The following is a 12,569-nucleotide window of genomic DNA, read 5'->3' as shown; positions in this document are numbered from 1 at the left end:
GGGGAGGGGGCCTTGCCGTGACATGTAGCAGAAGCTGCACAAGGACGCAGGCATCGCGCGTGTCTGCGCTAGTAGCGCTGTAACTGTGCGCCTCCCTTACCATAGAGCCCAGCCCCTGACCTCCTAGCCGCTCCCAAATAAAGTCCAAAACAGCTTTAGGCAAGCTGGTTTCACAAGGAGTAGAACAGTAACTCACCAGTGCTTTCGGGCTCCTCCGGCTGCGGGGCTGGACGCTTCACTTACAGCATCGGGAGCGGTGACTTCATCTCTGAGGTCCCATAGCACAAATAGGGGAGAGGCTCCATCCACTGGGGTCCTGCAAGGCTGCTGGCAGTGCATGTGGAAACTGTACCTTGTGGTGTTACACCACAGCTGGTGGCATACGGCCCCAGATCCCACTCGCTTACCAGGCACCTCAGAGGCAATAACATGTTTTTGAGGGCTCTTCAGGATCATTATTACAGCTATATCGTAACACGCTCTTTTGCAATACTTACTTATCGAGGAAGTTTCTTTTGCAGTTGAAAATAATTTGAGGTGGGAGCCTAGGAGTTACAACTGTATTAATTGTTCAATGCATACTTCACTATTTAAGCAAAAGTAAAACCAAATCATTTATATTGTTGTACTCTTGTGTTTGGTCGGTGACAGATAGGTAGATCTGACCGACTACTTAAGAGCCAATCCTAGGATAGGCAATAGTTAGGATTAAAAGAGGAAATGCTGTCATTCCTCCGTTCCAGTTTGACTGGAGTTACTTAAAGAAAAACAGGAAGATAAAGAACCAGAAAGGATGTTCTGGGATGGGTTGAGTCCTCTGCCACTGAAGGTGGTGTATCCCACAACTCAGTTCATAAACTTACCAAGCTTCATTCTAAAAGGTGCCAGATTGTTTCTCCTTCCAAGTACATGTTCACATTCTTTTGTTTTAAACTGACAACATCTGTTAAGAAGACTCTAGAAAGTGGAGCAGACCCTTTTAAAACTACACACTTGGCAGACTTTGTTGCTGACTAGATATAGCCACCAATAATTATCTCTAGTTGCAGTTACTTGATAAACACAGGAGCAATTTAAATTTTGCGTAATACGGAAAATCCAAAACCAAACTGCTATGCACTTACAGTTAGATAGAACTTAGGAAGTCAAACTCAGTTGTTGCATAAAGTTGGGTTTTAAGTAACAAAAGACAGTGGAGGAAAAGTTAATAATGGCTGTTAATCTTTATTTGAACTCTTGTCTGGTTAAGATATTTAGTAGCTATTTATAATAACAACCTGAACATTTACAATTTGGAAAGTTTATTCTTGGTTACAAATGCAGAGTTCATTATACATATTCACACAATTGTAAAAGCAATCTGTACAGAGAGACCATTTTTTAAAATCTAGTCTTTGCTTTTATTACAGAAAGCACAAGAAAAAATGTTTTTGGAGGTCTCAAGCTAGTGTACTGTCCGTTACAGCTTTAAACTAGAAATACATGATGCAGTACTAATTAATACCATTTTATCACGTTAAAACAATGGATAAGAAATACTGTTATTAATGCCTTCATTTTTAAAGTAGTTGTTCCCCAAAGAAATGAGTAAATAGAATACTTTTCATGGCACATACATGATTAAAAATCACAAAGAGTTTGCAAATAGAAATGTTAAGTACATTTTCTGTATTTTTAATATCTATATATATTTCTTTTTAAAGGAGATGATACATTTTACAGAGATTTAGTCAGCTTTGTATAAAATACCATGTAAATACATTCAAAACAGAACTAATTTTCGCAAGGTGTCCAAACTGCACAAAGATGCGAATAGCCCTTTCTCCTCTGAACAGCCTTACCGAAGTGATGCAACCACTTACATAAATAAGGGACGCTTGCATAACATGGTAGAGGATTAAGCCCAATCGGCATAATTTCAAAACAAATACGGGCAGATAAAGCACACATTGCATGTATTTTTCTAAACTGTATACAGATAAGTGAGATTTTCATTTAGATTTTAAATACCAGCAGGTACAGTTTCTCAAATTATGTTGTTTCAGAAATGCTAGCGTACATGCAAGTTTTAAACTATTTCTATGTCCAAAGTAATTTAATGCAACAGAGCAGGTGGCTTTCAGTTTTGACTGTGGTATCTTGTGCTGAACATTCATAATATTGAGTATTTTTGATTGTTTTTTAAGATACCAGGAAAAAGAACGCCAAATAGTAGCACAAACAGTTGCTACGTTATGAAATTGTCTATAAAACTGCACTCTCTCTATGAAACTAACCAGCAAACACAACAGGACTCCAACTGTCATTCTAGCTGATGGCAATTTACTACCTGTTCTGCTTAATTTGGAAATTCAGTGGGTAATGTGGGTGCTTTTGCTTTCCAAAACCAGGTCCTGTTTTTTTATATAATTGCAGAAACAAGTTTGATACGCACCTACCTATACTGAATAACATCATGTAAAATGCACTTTTCAAAGCTAAGCATACAACACAGTGTTTAACAGCATATAAAAAAGCAGCAAGTGCTATTAGTGTCATTTACAGATACTTGGGACATCTCCGTTTTAAGTTTCTGTTCATTAATATCTACATTATATAAGAAGCCACACACAGACACACAAGTGAGCTGACTGTTCCATGAAACTGCGCAACTATGAGGCAACTTCTACCAGAACTTTACAAACAGGGATCGATTGTTGTCCTAAGACGTAGGAAAACCGCAAATGTTAATAATGTATTTCTTATTCCGCTCCGTTGTCAATAATGCCACTTCTTATGCATTGAAAACTCATGTTTCCCAGCTTTCCTGTGGTTTTCCCCCAGGCTCTCTACAGTAGTATAGAGTCATACAATCTATTAAGTCCTTCTTCCATTCATTTTTAAGTAAGTGACAGGTTTTCGGCACTTACTTTAGCTGCAGATTACACAACAGTTAGACATCCCTTTTGTTGTGCCATCTAATGGTACACAAGCATATGGAAAAGTTGCAGTAGTTCACCTGGGGATGTGAAAATACTAGAAGTCATTTTTAGCTTCCAAATGTAAATGATAATCAAGGAAAACAAAGTTTAGGAAATGGATTTTTTACTCACTGGTTTGCTTCAGTCTGCAACAGATTCCCCAAAGTGGAGCTGTGAAGTATTTCAAACTACTAATTACGGTCAGGTTCACTGCAGTGGCAGGGACAATTAAAAGGCAGGTGACTCCAGTAAATGGCAGTGAGACTGGACTAACTAGAGTGACCAGATGTTTTCTCCCCCCCCCTTTTTTTTTTTAAATCACTATTGCAAAAAGGTCTAAGAAATATTCTTACATAAATGCTGTCCTGTAAGGTTGCCAAGGTCAGTATATGCCACAGTGATTGCCTTGGCAAGCTAAAGTGACTTAGGCCTCTTAAAATCTATCCAAATACTTGACCTCTCACTTGAAAGTCTTCCTGGTTAAACAACTGGAAGGCTGGCTGTGCTACTAAGCACGTCAGCAGATACTTAATAGGTAAAACTTAGGAGCTTCAAATGAAATAAAGCAGTACCGAGGTTTTACTCCACGCTTGGACAGCTACTGAGGACACTCCTAGCTACGCTAGTGCAAGTTGGAACCAAACTCACTGGTCTGAATTCAGCCAGATACCTACAGTATTTGTCTGGGATAAGTGGTTTGGGGACATTTCAATTTTTATATTTTTATCATTTGTGGTTATTAATATTTTTGCATATCTTAAATATAAATCTGTTGTCTGTAAAGAAAAGAATTCAAAGCTTCCGTACTCTAAAATTTAAAAATGGCAACTTGACAGGTAACCTCCTACAGATAGATTTTATTTGTATAATGCTTTAAATTGTCTGGGCAACAATGGGACTAAAAAAAAAACCCAAAGAAGTGAGAATACGATGGTATTTCCCAAGAAAGAAATACCAGATTTGGAAAAAAGATTAAAGTTTCTATCTATATGCTCCTGCTTTACAAATATCAATTCAAACCATATAGTTATGCAAAAGGTGTGTCCATCCCTATGTGTGCTGTCAATTAAGGGACAGTGTCACTGCATAAAATTTGCATAAGATTTGTCCTAGCATAAAATTAGTTTCTCTCCATTAAAAAAAGATCTCCTCTAGAGGGCAGCATTAAATCAGTATTCAAAGACCAGGAAACCTAAGGTCTAATACTCCTTTATAATACATACTAAATTTACAGGCTAATAAGGCACAGTTATATGGACCAAGGATGGTTATTTACCATTACGATAAAGCTGGAAATTCCTGGCATCTTAATATTTTAATTAAGCTGTGCATTACAAATGGGTGAGTTCTTTCATTCTGGCTCAAGAGTCTGCTATATTTGGCTGATTGCAAACCTATGTGCTATGTATAAAAGTTCACAGATTCATTCTGAGCTGTGGGCTGGCGAGATAGTAAAGACTGCAGCCTGAAACCTTTGCCGGTGTAATCTAGTTCAGCACTGGTACAGCAGCTGAAATGGGACACTGAGCTTGCATGTGGGGGGAAGAGCAGAAAGCAGCCGAACTAAACACAGGCTTTCTGGCATGAGAGCCTTGGTCATCACAAACGTGCTTCCTGGGTAGTGGGTTACTATAACAATCGTAAAACCACGGGTAACGACCTGTGTCATTCTCCATGGATTACTTTTCATCGTTGCATAGGATGTCTTAAACTGCTGAAACCTCAGACATGTTTTGCTGGTTTGCTTAAGGATTTCAAATGCTGAATTTATGAAATTACAGAAGACAAAAGCTCACCTAAATATTTCATCTATTGGTTTCCTAAAAAGAAGACACATCAGAAAGTCTCTTGTCATTAGAAGGAATATTCTTATTTTTAAATACACAGGAGAAAAATCCATACGGAAATAAATTCATCACTGTTATATATACAGCAAGTGTTAGAAGCAGTGTGTGCAAGAAAGGTCACTCCCCCCGTCTTGATTTAAAACAAAACCAAAAAACTAAAATCCCAGTGCATTAAGGCTTGGAAGCAGTTCAGTTTGGAGCCAGGCTGGGTTTTCTCTGCCACCTGTTTCATAACCCAGAGAAATATTCCTGAACTCACTGGCCAAGCCCACAATTCAGCTGCAAAACTAATTAATCTCATCTGCCCCCATCAGCACAGGCCAAATCATCGGGTTCAGGCTCTGGCAAGGGGCCTCTCAAGCTGCCAGCACGCTTTCAGCACTGAACTGGAGTTACAGACACGGGGGGTTACTTGGCCACATTTCCTCCCCCCCAAAATCCATTCCCCCCAGAAGCTTTAGGGAGCGCTCCCCATGCTTACAGCGGGGTGCAGCATCTCCGCTCCCGGAGCACCAGGGGCCGGGGCCGACACAACCACAGCCAGCAGCAGCTCTAGCGTTAGTCACGTAATGCATTTGCCATGACTTGGGGCAAGGTAGCCTTGCTTGCAGAGCTTTGTGGCCAAAAACATTTTTAGGGGTTTCAAGTGAGTTCTTGTGCCCTTAGGACTCACTTTGGGAACTTTGCTTCCAAAATTGATTAGGCTACAGTATGTTAGAGAGAGGATGTTGGTACTTACAATTTTAAATAGAACAAGCTGTAAAGAAAGCTGCTTGCCCTCTGCTCCTGGGCAGCAGGCAGACGTGGTTATCTTAACGTAATGGAAATCACCATGCTTCCATGGTCAGTTAAATTAGACTAAGGAATTTTGTTTTGTAAACTAGAAAACAAAGATAAAACATAAATTTGGCTAGGCTTCAGATTCCCCCAAGATCAGTAACTTAAGTGCGTTATCCAAAATGTCTGTTGATGACTCCATGAAGCTAACACGTACTAAATATTTTAGTGATCAAGATAAATCAATTGCTCAGTCTCAGATTGACCTATATTTCATAAGCATTAGCAGCCTCCCTGTCAATCATCTTTATTGCTAATGACATCTAGTGGTAACATTTAGCTGCATTTCTGAATTCCTGTAAAACAATCTTACATTCTCTCAAACCAGAAAAAAAGAGAGCGGTTTCCTAGGGGAAAAAATGCACTACGCTTTGTGAGAGGCTGAGATAATTACTGAGTTTTGAGCGAGACTGCCAGTACTACCTAAAAGTAAAATTCATCTTTATGAGCTATTTGCAAACTCAAAGCATTCAAAAAGACCCACATAAACATTTTCATATGGAAGGAGAAAATAATCAACTGATCTGGCGTGAATTTGCTGAGCAAAGCACATCTTTTTTTAACTCTTCCCAATAAGATCATGACTGCTCTGAAACAACTTAGCAGTTAACAACCTACTCTTCTAACTATGTGCGTGTGGAAAGCACATAGAAGTCTGAACAGATTTCCTCTTAGACCCTGTGCAGTCAATACAAAAATCAACAGTTCCTCTAATGCAGTCTGTCGATCCGCATGATACAATCGATAAGGAACACTGAGTTCAGAATGTAAAGGCCAAATACACTGATCTCAGTTGAGGACCGCAACCCCCCGCCGCAGCCTTGCCCGGGGATCTGTACCTCGCTCTGCTCCTGGGAGCTCTGCTTCCCGCAGGTCTCGGCTGCTTTGGTGACGGAAGGGGTTGGTAGGGTAGATGTACCACCAGCAGATCCTTGGAGATCTGCTGGTTAGTTCCTCATAGCCGAAGTGGCAATGGGTGCTGTATACAGCAGGGTCCATACCTGCCAGCATTTCCAATGGAAATGAGAGCGGCAGAAGTCCAGAGAAGCTACTGCTGCCGATCTGTACGTGTGCAGTGACTCAGACGTCCTGAACATACCAGACTTGCTGCAGGTGCATAGATGGATCTCCTTTGTCTGTGCTGGACTCACCATATTCAGGATGCAGAATAAACCTATGCAGAGAGGGCATTTGCCTGGAAATTTTCAAAGATGATCATTAAAAGGTTTGGCAGCTGCAGCAGGAGCACTGATGGGTATGGATACCAGCAGCGGTCCTGTGCTAGGAAGATAATTCTAGCCTTCCTCCTTGACTGGCATGGAAATGCCATCAGTGGTCAGGCTGTGCCTCGGGGACGGGGAAGAACAACCCCGGTTAAGAGATTTAGTCGACTCAAAATGAGCTCTCTTCCTCCGTTACGAGCAAATGTCTTGGGTTCTGTGGCAGCAGAGGCTCTGTCGGGAGGGGGAAGGCTGCCATGCAGAGCCATTAGAGCAATAGGTAAAGCACTATTCTGGTATTCTGTATCAATGTTTTGCAGGCCTGGCAGTGGTCACAGTTGATGCCTACAAGCACTGGATATTCCACAAGTTGAAGACGGAATACTGACTTGTTTACCTGAAGATAATAGGACTTCGGGGTATTTCCTCAGAGAAAATATAAATTTTAATATAATTTCATAAGCTTTGGAGGTTAGCTTGTCTTGTAGCTTCAGTGATATCAAAACTTCTTCAAGTAGGAGCTAGATAGAAAGCTGTTTAGTTTTTGCCAGCGTATGTAAAACAAGACTTTTCTATCTGCATTGTAGATTGTTTGTGGACACTTCCAGATTCTTGTGCTTTCTGCAGTCATTCTGGGGACTGAACTCTCATTGATACCAGTAGAGGTTCCATGAACAGGACACGTGCAGGATTTTGAGTGTAGAAGCCCACGGCGTGGTTTGGAGTAGTGAATTGCTTTTAGTTTGGAGATGACTGGGGGAGATGGGAAGAGCAACTGTACATTAAGGGAACAATTACAGATTTTCTTCCCGGTGACATCAATGAGAGATTTGCCTTCAACCTTCCACAGAAGAAGATTTTTAGCTTTAATTTGGGACAGTAAAGGGGTTTTTCAAAAGCACTAAAAGCCAGTGGGAGCTTGTTCAACTGCTCCTTACGCCTTTAAAAACCCCTGCACCAAAAGTGATAGCTAACAACATGAAATGGAAGTAAATAAAATGCATTTTCATTGCTGTTTTGAGTTACATAATTGTTGTTTCTTGATTTGTTAGTTGATCTGAATTTACATGGATTTAATCTATATGGTGACCAAGAAAACGGTCAGTAACTGGTAAAGGTGCAAAGTATAGCCACAAAGCAAGCAATGTGTGTGTGTAGACCCTAAGCAGCTAACAAAGACAGGTAACAAAAGTTCACTGCCTACAGCCATAAGTCTTTTGTGTCCACATCTACCAAGCTAGATGGCCATTTCAGCATTACCAGCAGATAACAAATGCTCCCAGCTGACTAAAAGGATAAGCTCAAGGACAACTAGGACCCAGTCACAGATAAGAACTCACAGACATCAGTTAAACGTCACCCTGCCTGCGTGGAGCACTGAGCATGTTCCTACTGTTCTTCAGAGTATCGGAGCAAGAACTACCTTAGCGCTAGGTCAGCTTGTGCAGGGCAGATTGCCGCTGGACGGTCACATCCCTCTCTCAAGTCCTCTCTGGCAGTAGCTGCCATAAGAAATGCAGTGGGACAAGGATCTAGCAGAGGGTTCAGATCTACTGAATACACCAAAAATGACTCTCTTCTGTATTCTCTTAAGATCGAGGCCACAAAGAGCCCTTACATCATCTGGTTTGATATCGTGGTCAGGCTCTTAGTTTCACCTGAGAGTCCTACACAGAGCCTAGCAACCTGGGCTAAAGTATTTCCTCCAGAAATGGTCTGTTAAATCAAAAGGCATTAAAGTGATGGGGATTACGTGACTGGTCTGCTTAGAATTAACCAGTCTAACCATTAAAAATCCATAGCTTACTTGATTTGATTTTGTGTAGCTTCAGCTTCCACCCGTTGGATGGATATTTGTACATCTTTCCCTGTTCAATTTAAGAACTTGTTAATATAAAGCATCTCCTCCCTGTAAAGGAATCCGATTGCCTCTTGATCTTCATTGTAAGCTGAACAGACTTGGCTGTAAGCCATTTTCTTCCTCCCTGAAATAATTTTTTATGGCTTTTTACTGCACAATCTCAATTTTTTCCGACATCTTTAAAAATGTGAACAGTGGAATAGTTTGCAAATTTTTAACTGATCTCACTTAGTGCCATATAGTGCAGATATAAAAATCATAATCCTCCTTTTATTCATTACCCTGCTCTGCATGGGATGTGCCTGAGATGAGATAATTTAAAGAAAGAGACCGGAAAAGGGGAGAGAAGGAAGAGGACAAGAAGAGTGTGCAGAGCTAGAGAGTTTACAGTTCAAACCACGTAAACCAAGAAAAATCAATCACAAACGAACCCTACAAACCAAGACAATTAAATACTCCAAACTCCCAAGTTTTGGGAACCCCAAAAGCAACATTATGTGCTCTGTTGTTTAAGAAAAGACTTCAGCAGAGCCCTCCCTGTCCTGCAACTCTCTACACTGAAAGTATTACTAGGTTTTTGTGTTTTGAAATTCTGCAGTGGAGGTTTCTTGGGGAATTTGGGTTCCACAGTAACAAAGCTCTTGCCCATCTTCAGCCACAGCCCCAGAACAGGACCCAGAGGTCCTTCCTCTTGAGAAAAAAAAGCTTTTCTTGATAGTAGCAGAAATAATCACAGGTAGTCAAGGCTGTTCTGTTTAGCCAAACAATCGCTATTTCCATCATATCAACAGCAGGTAGCAATGAATGGAGCTTGGCTTTGTTTCCTCTGCAAGTTGCAAGTCCTTCTCTTGTTTGACCAGATGGTATACAGCAGCTTCTTTCATTTCTAGGGCTGCATCCTTTTTTTCTTCTTTGTTTTCAGCCAGTTTTTTTCACCCTTTTAAATGTGTATGTGCAATGCAAATACAGAGCCAAATTAGGACAGGGATTTCTCCCTCCTTCATGCGATAAGCATACTAGGCAACGCGCTGTCTCAGTACTGTTAGTTCACGCAGCAGCATTAGCAGTGAATACTGTTCATTCCCAGCTACTGTCATTGGTACCTTTATCAAATCCTGATGTTATCATGCGTATCTTACAGGTTTGGGAGCTTTACAATATTTTCAAAGTCCATAAATGACAGAATCCAGTATAAAAAAAGGTCAATATATTACTGTTGAAAGTTTTTTTTTTTCCTTTTTTTATACAAAAATTAAAAAGATCAAAATATGTCACATTATTTACATATTGTGCTTCATGCTTAGAGATCACTGAAAAAAGAACACACAGACAAACATTTTAATCAGAGAAATGCTCCATTCATTACACTTACTAATCTTATTGTTAATATTATAAGGATTGGCATTCAGATTTCTTTTAATATTAACAGTACATCCAAATGACTTACCACAGAATTAAACTTTTTTATGCTAAGGGCGTGCTCTTATTCTAACCGAGGGTTTGCAACCAGTTGGTAACGTGCTTGCTATTAACTCAAACTGTGTCCACATACCACATGTTTGAAACTGGGTTAGCAATTCCGCTCAGCTTCAGTGTCATACCCTCGTCAGAGAATGAGGTTACAGCATCCTCCTGCCTCTGGATCAGGTGCTCATCTTAGGCGGGGACGGGTCTCTCCTCATTCTCCCGGGCTGCCTTTAGCACTTAGAGCCCCTGGCTGTTCTGGGTGCCTGAGACAGTATGAATTGCCTGACCATGTGCACCCTGATTTACTGAGTCGAGCACCGAAGCAGCGTAGTGGTTGTGGATTATAATTACAATGGCAGAAAAGCCTTTGTTTGGAAATAAATGTTTTGTAACTCTGTGACAAAGAGGTAACCCACTGTAAAAGTCTCGGCTAGAGGGTATGGTCTAAGTCACACCAGCACATTTTGCAGACCGGTGCAGTCTTTGCATGAGTGGTTCCTGAACTGCCTGGGCCATAATAGAAGCCTAGCGTGAGCAAGCCTGAAAAAAAGGCATTGCTACCGACAATATTAACGAGAATGACTTTTCACGCTTAGCAAGTTTTTGGAGCGGTGTTCCTAGCACCAGTCTACAGCTGTGGGGAACAAGACACGAAGCTAGATGGAATCCTGCTCTCCCAAGGCATGGCTTTATGTCTGCCAGGCGTATAGCCTGTTGCTTAAAGGGAGTGCAGCGGTACAAACAATCACCACGCAGCAAACAAAATTACTCAGGATCTGCTCAAGGATATACAATTATTATTATTACTATACCTTATGCCAACATCCTGCTACTGGCAGTCCGTCTGGTCCCTGCAAAATTGAATTTACAGATTTAATTTCTGTTGACAGTGACTTAAGTGTCAGACCCAAAAACCTGAAGCTCAATCTTCACAACGATGAAAGGTTTAGCAGCACTGTTAATTACCATGCAAAACCTATTTTACTGTATATGCACAAAAATAAATATGCAGGCAATGTAATCCATGTGTCACACACAACACAAAATTGAATACACCCCAGGGTTAAAAAAAAAAAATCTACACTTTCTTTTTCCTTTAAACAAAAAAGAAAATGTGAACAAATAGAAACATTTGGAACCACAGTTAATTAACTTTATAATCTGCTTTATAAGGTAGTGTTTTTTGCAATCGCACATATATATGGAAAGCATGATGTGGAAATGTATTTTTTGTTAATATGTGCTTTTCAGTTTGGAGGCGGTGATGTAACTTTTTTTTTTCCTGGATGATACCCTAATTGTGTTAAATTCGGTCCTGCAGTACTTAGTTTCTTTAAGAAGTCCTGAGTTGCTGAACTGATTGAAATAGGAGGAGTTGTGGACTATGCAAAGGGAGTGAAAATATTTGTCTTTTTCTGATGGAGATACAAGAAACATACAGAAATCAGAAGGCCAGAAGAGCTTACCAGGAGGAACACACTGAAAAGGAAGGAGCCCCTTAGAAGAGGAATGGACTTTGTATGACCAACTCTTTCAAGATACTTTAGAAGAAACAGCTGACTTAAGCTGCCTTTTCTGATGCTGGATTTTTTTAAGGCTCATGGATCTCTGATTGCATGAATTTCTGCATGTAGAGCTACAGGGAGCACACATGCGCTGACCCTTCCCTCAGAGCTACCTCCAAATTAACCAGGGGTGGGAAGCCACGAGGATGCGTACGCAGCGGGGATAACTGCTCGTGCAAATACAGGTCAAAATGCATTTTTACATTTTTTACTGTAAATGTCAGTCATCACATTTTTTGTATTCTGTATTGATTTTATATGTAAAATAGCCTATGCCCAATAAAACAGATGCAGTGAAGTAAGGTTACCCTCTCCAGCTACTCATAATGTAACAGGTCAAGTTATTTTCACAAGCTTTCCAATAACATTAGTTAGAAAACATACACATTTTTCTGCTGACACCAGCAGATATTTTGGTCCATAACTGTTCATAAGAAAAAGAAAAGTGCAACTTGTACAGTCGCCAGAGTTGTCTGGGGTGAAGGGTAAAGGGGACAAGGCGCAGAGCAGTTGTTTGACCTAGAAAGATCCTGACCTGCTGTAAAAGTGCATCCTAACACCGACAGTCACGGGGTTGGTCTCCTCCCTGGGCTTTTTCTCCTTCCCGTGCACTCAGAATACTTACTTTGGCCATCATAAAACTCCACACCTTTCTACCATATTTCACTTAAGTGATTCCAAAATGTCAACTTCAAAAGAGCTTTGCAACCTGCACGAACGGCTCATGCTCGTGCTCCTGGACTGAAAGCCACCACCGAGAACCCAGCAAGCCTCCACCGCACGGTGGGGTGGAGAACGAAGACGACGCTGGC

The 12,569-nt window shown here is 40.7% G+C and overlaps 1 protein-coding gene across 1 annotated transcript in view; it reads right to left on the bottom strand.

The window, feature by feature from the left end:
* Positions 1-9,636: 9,636 nt before the first annotated feature.
* The window catches only part of LOC104083405 (collagen alpha-1(XXIII) chain-like), a gene marked incomplete at its 5' end in the record, with an annotated part of 13,461 nt that continues 10,528 nt past the window's right edge, over positions 9,637-12,569 (bottom strand). Inside the window, 2 exons of the mRNA XM_009586879.1 lie at positions 9,637-10,035; positions 11,005-11,043. Of these exons, the coding sequence (XP_009585174.1) occupies positions 10,033-10,035; positions 11,005-11,043 (42 nt within the window). The remainder of the gene's footprint in view (positions 10,036-11,004; positions 11,044-12,569) is intronic.

The sequence above is a fragment of the Fulmarus glacialis genome, unplaced genomic scaffold, assembly GCF_000690835.1.
Source record: "Fulmarus glacialis isolate BGI_N327 unplaced genomic scaffold, ASM69083v1 scaffold4651, whole genome shotgun sequence".
NCBI classification, from domain to species: domain Eukaryota; kingdom Metazoa; phylum Chordata; class Aves; order Procellariiformes; family Procellariidae; genus Fulmarus; species Fulmarus glacialis.
Note: the sequence above shows the minus strand (reverse complement) of the source record. Positions and strands in the feature narration are given on the sequence as shown.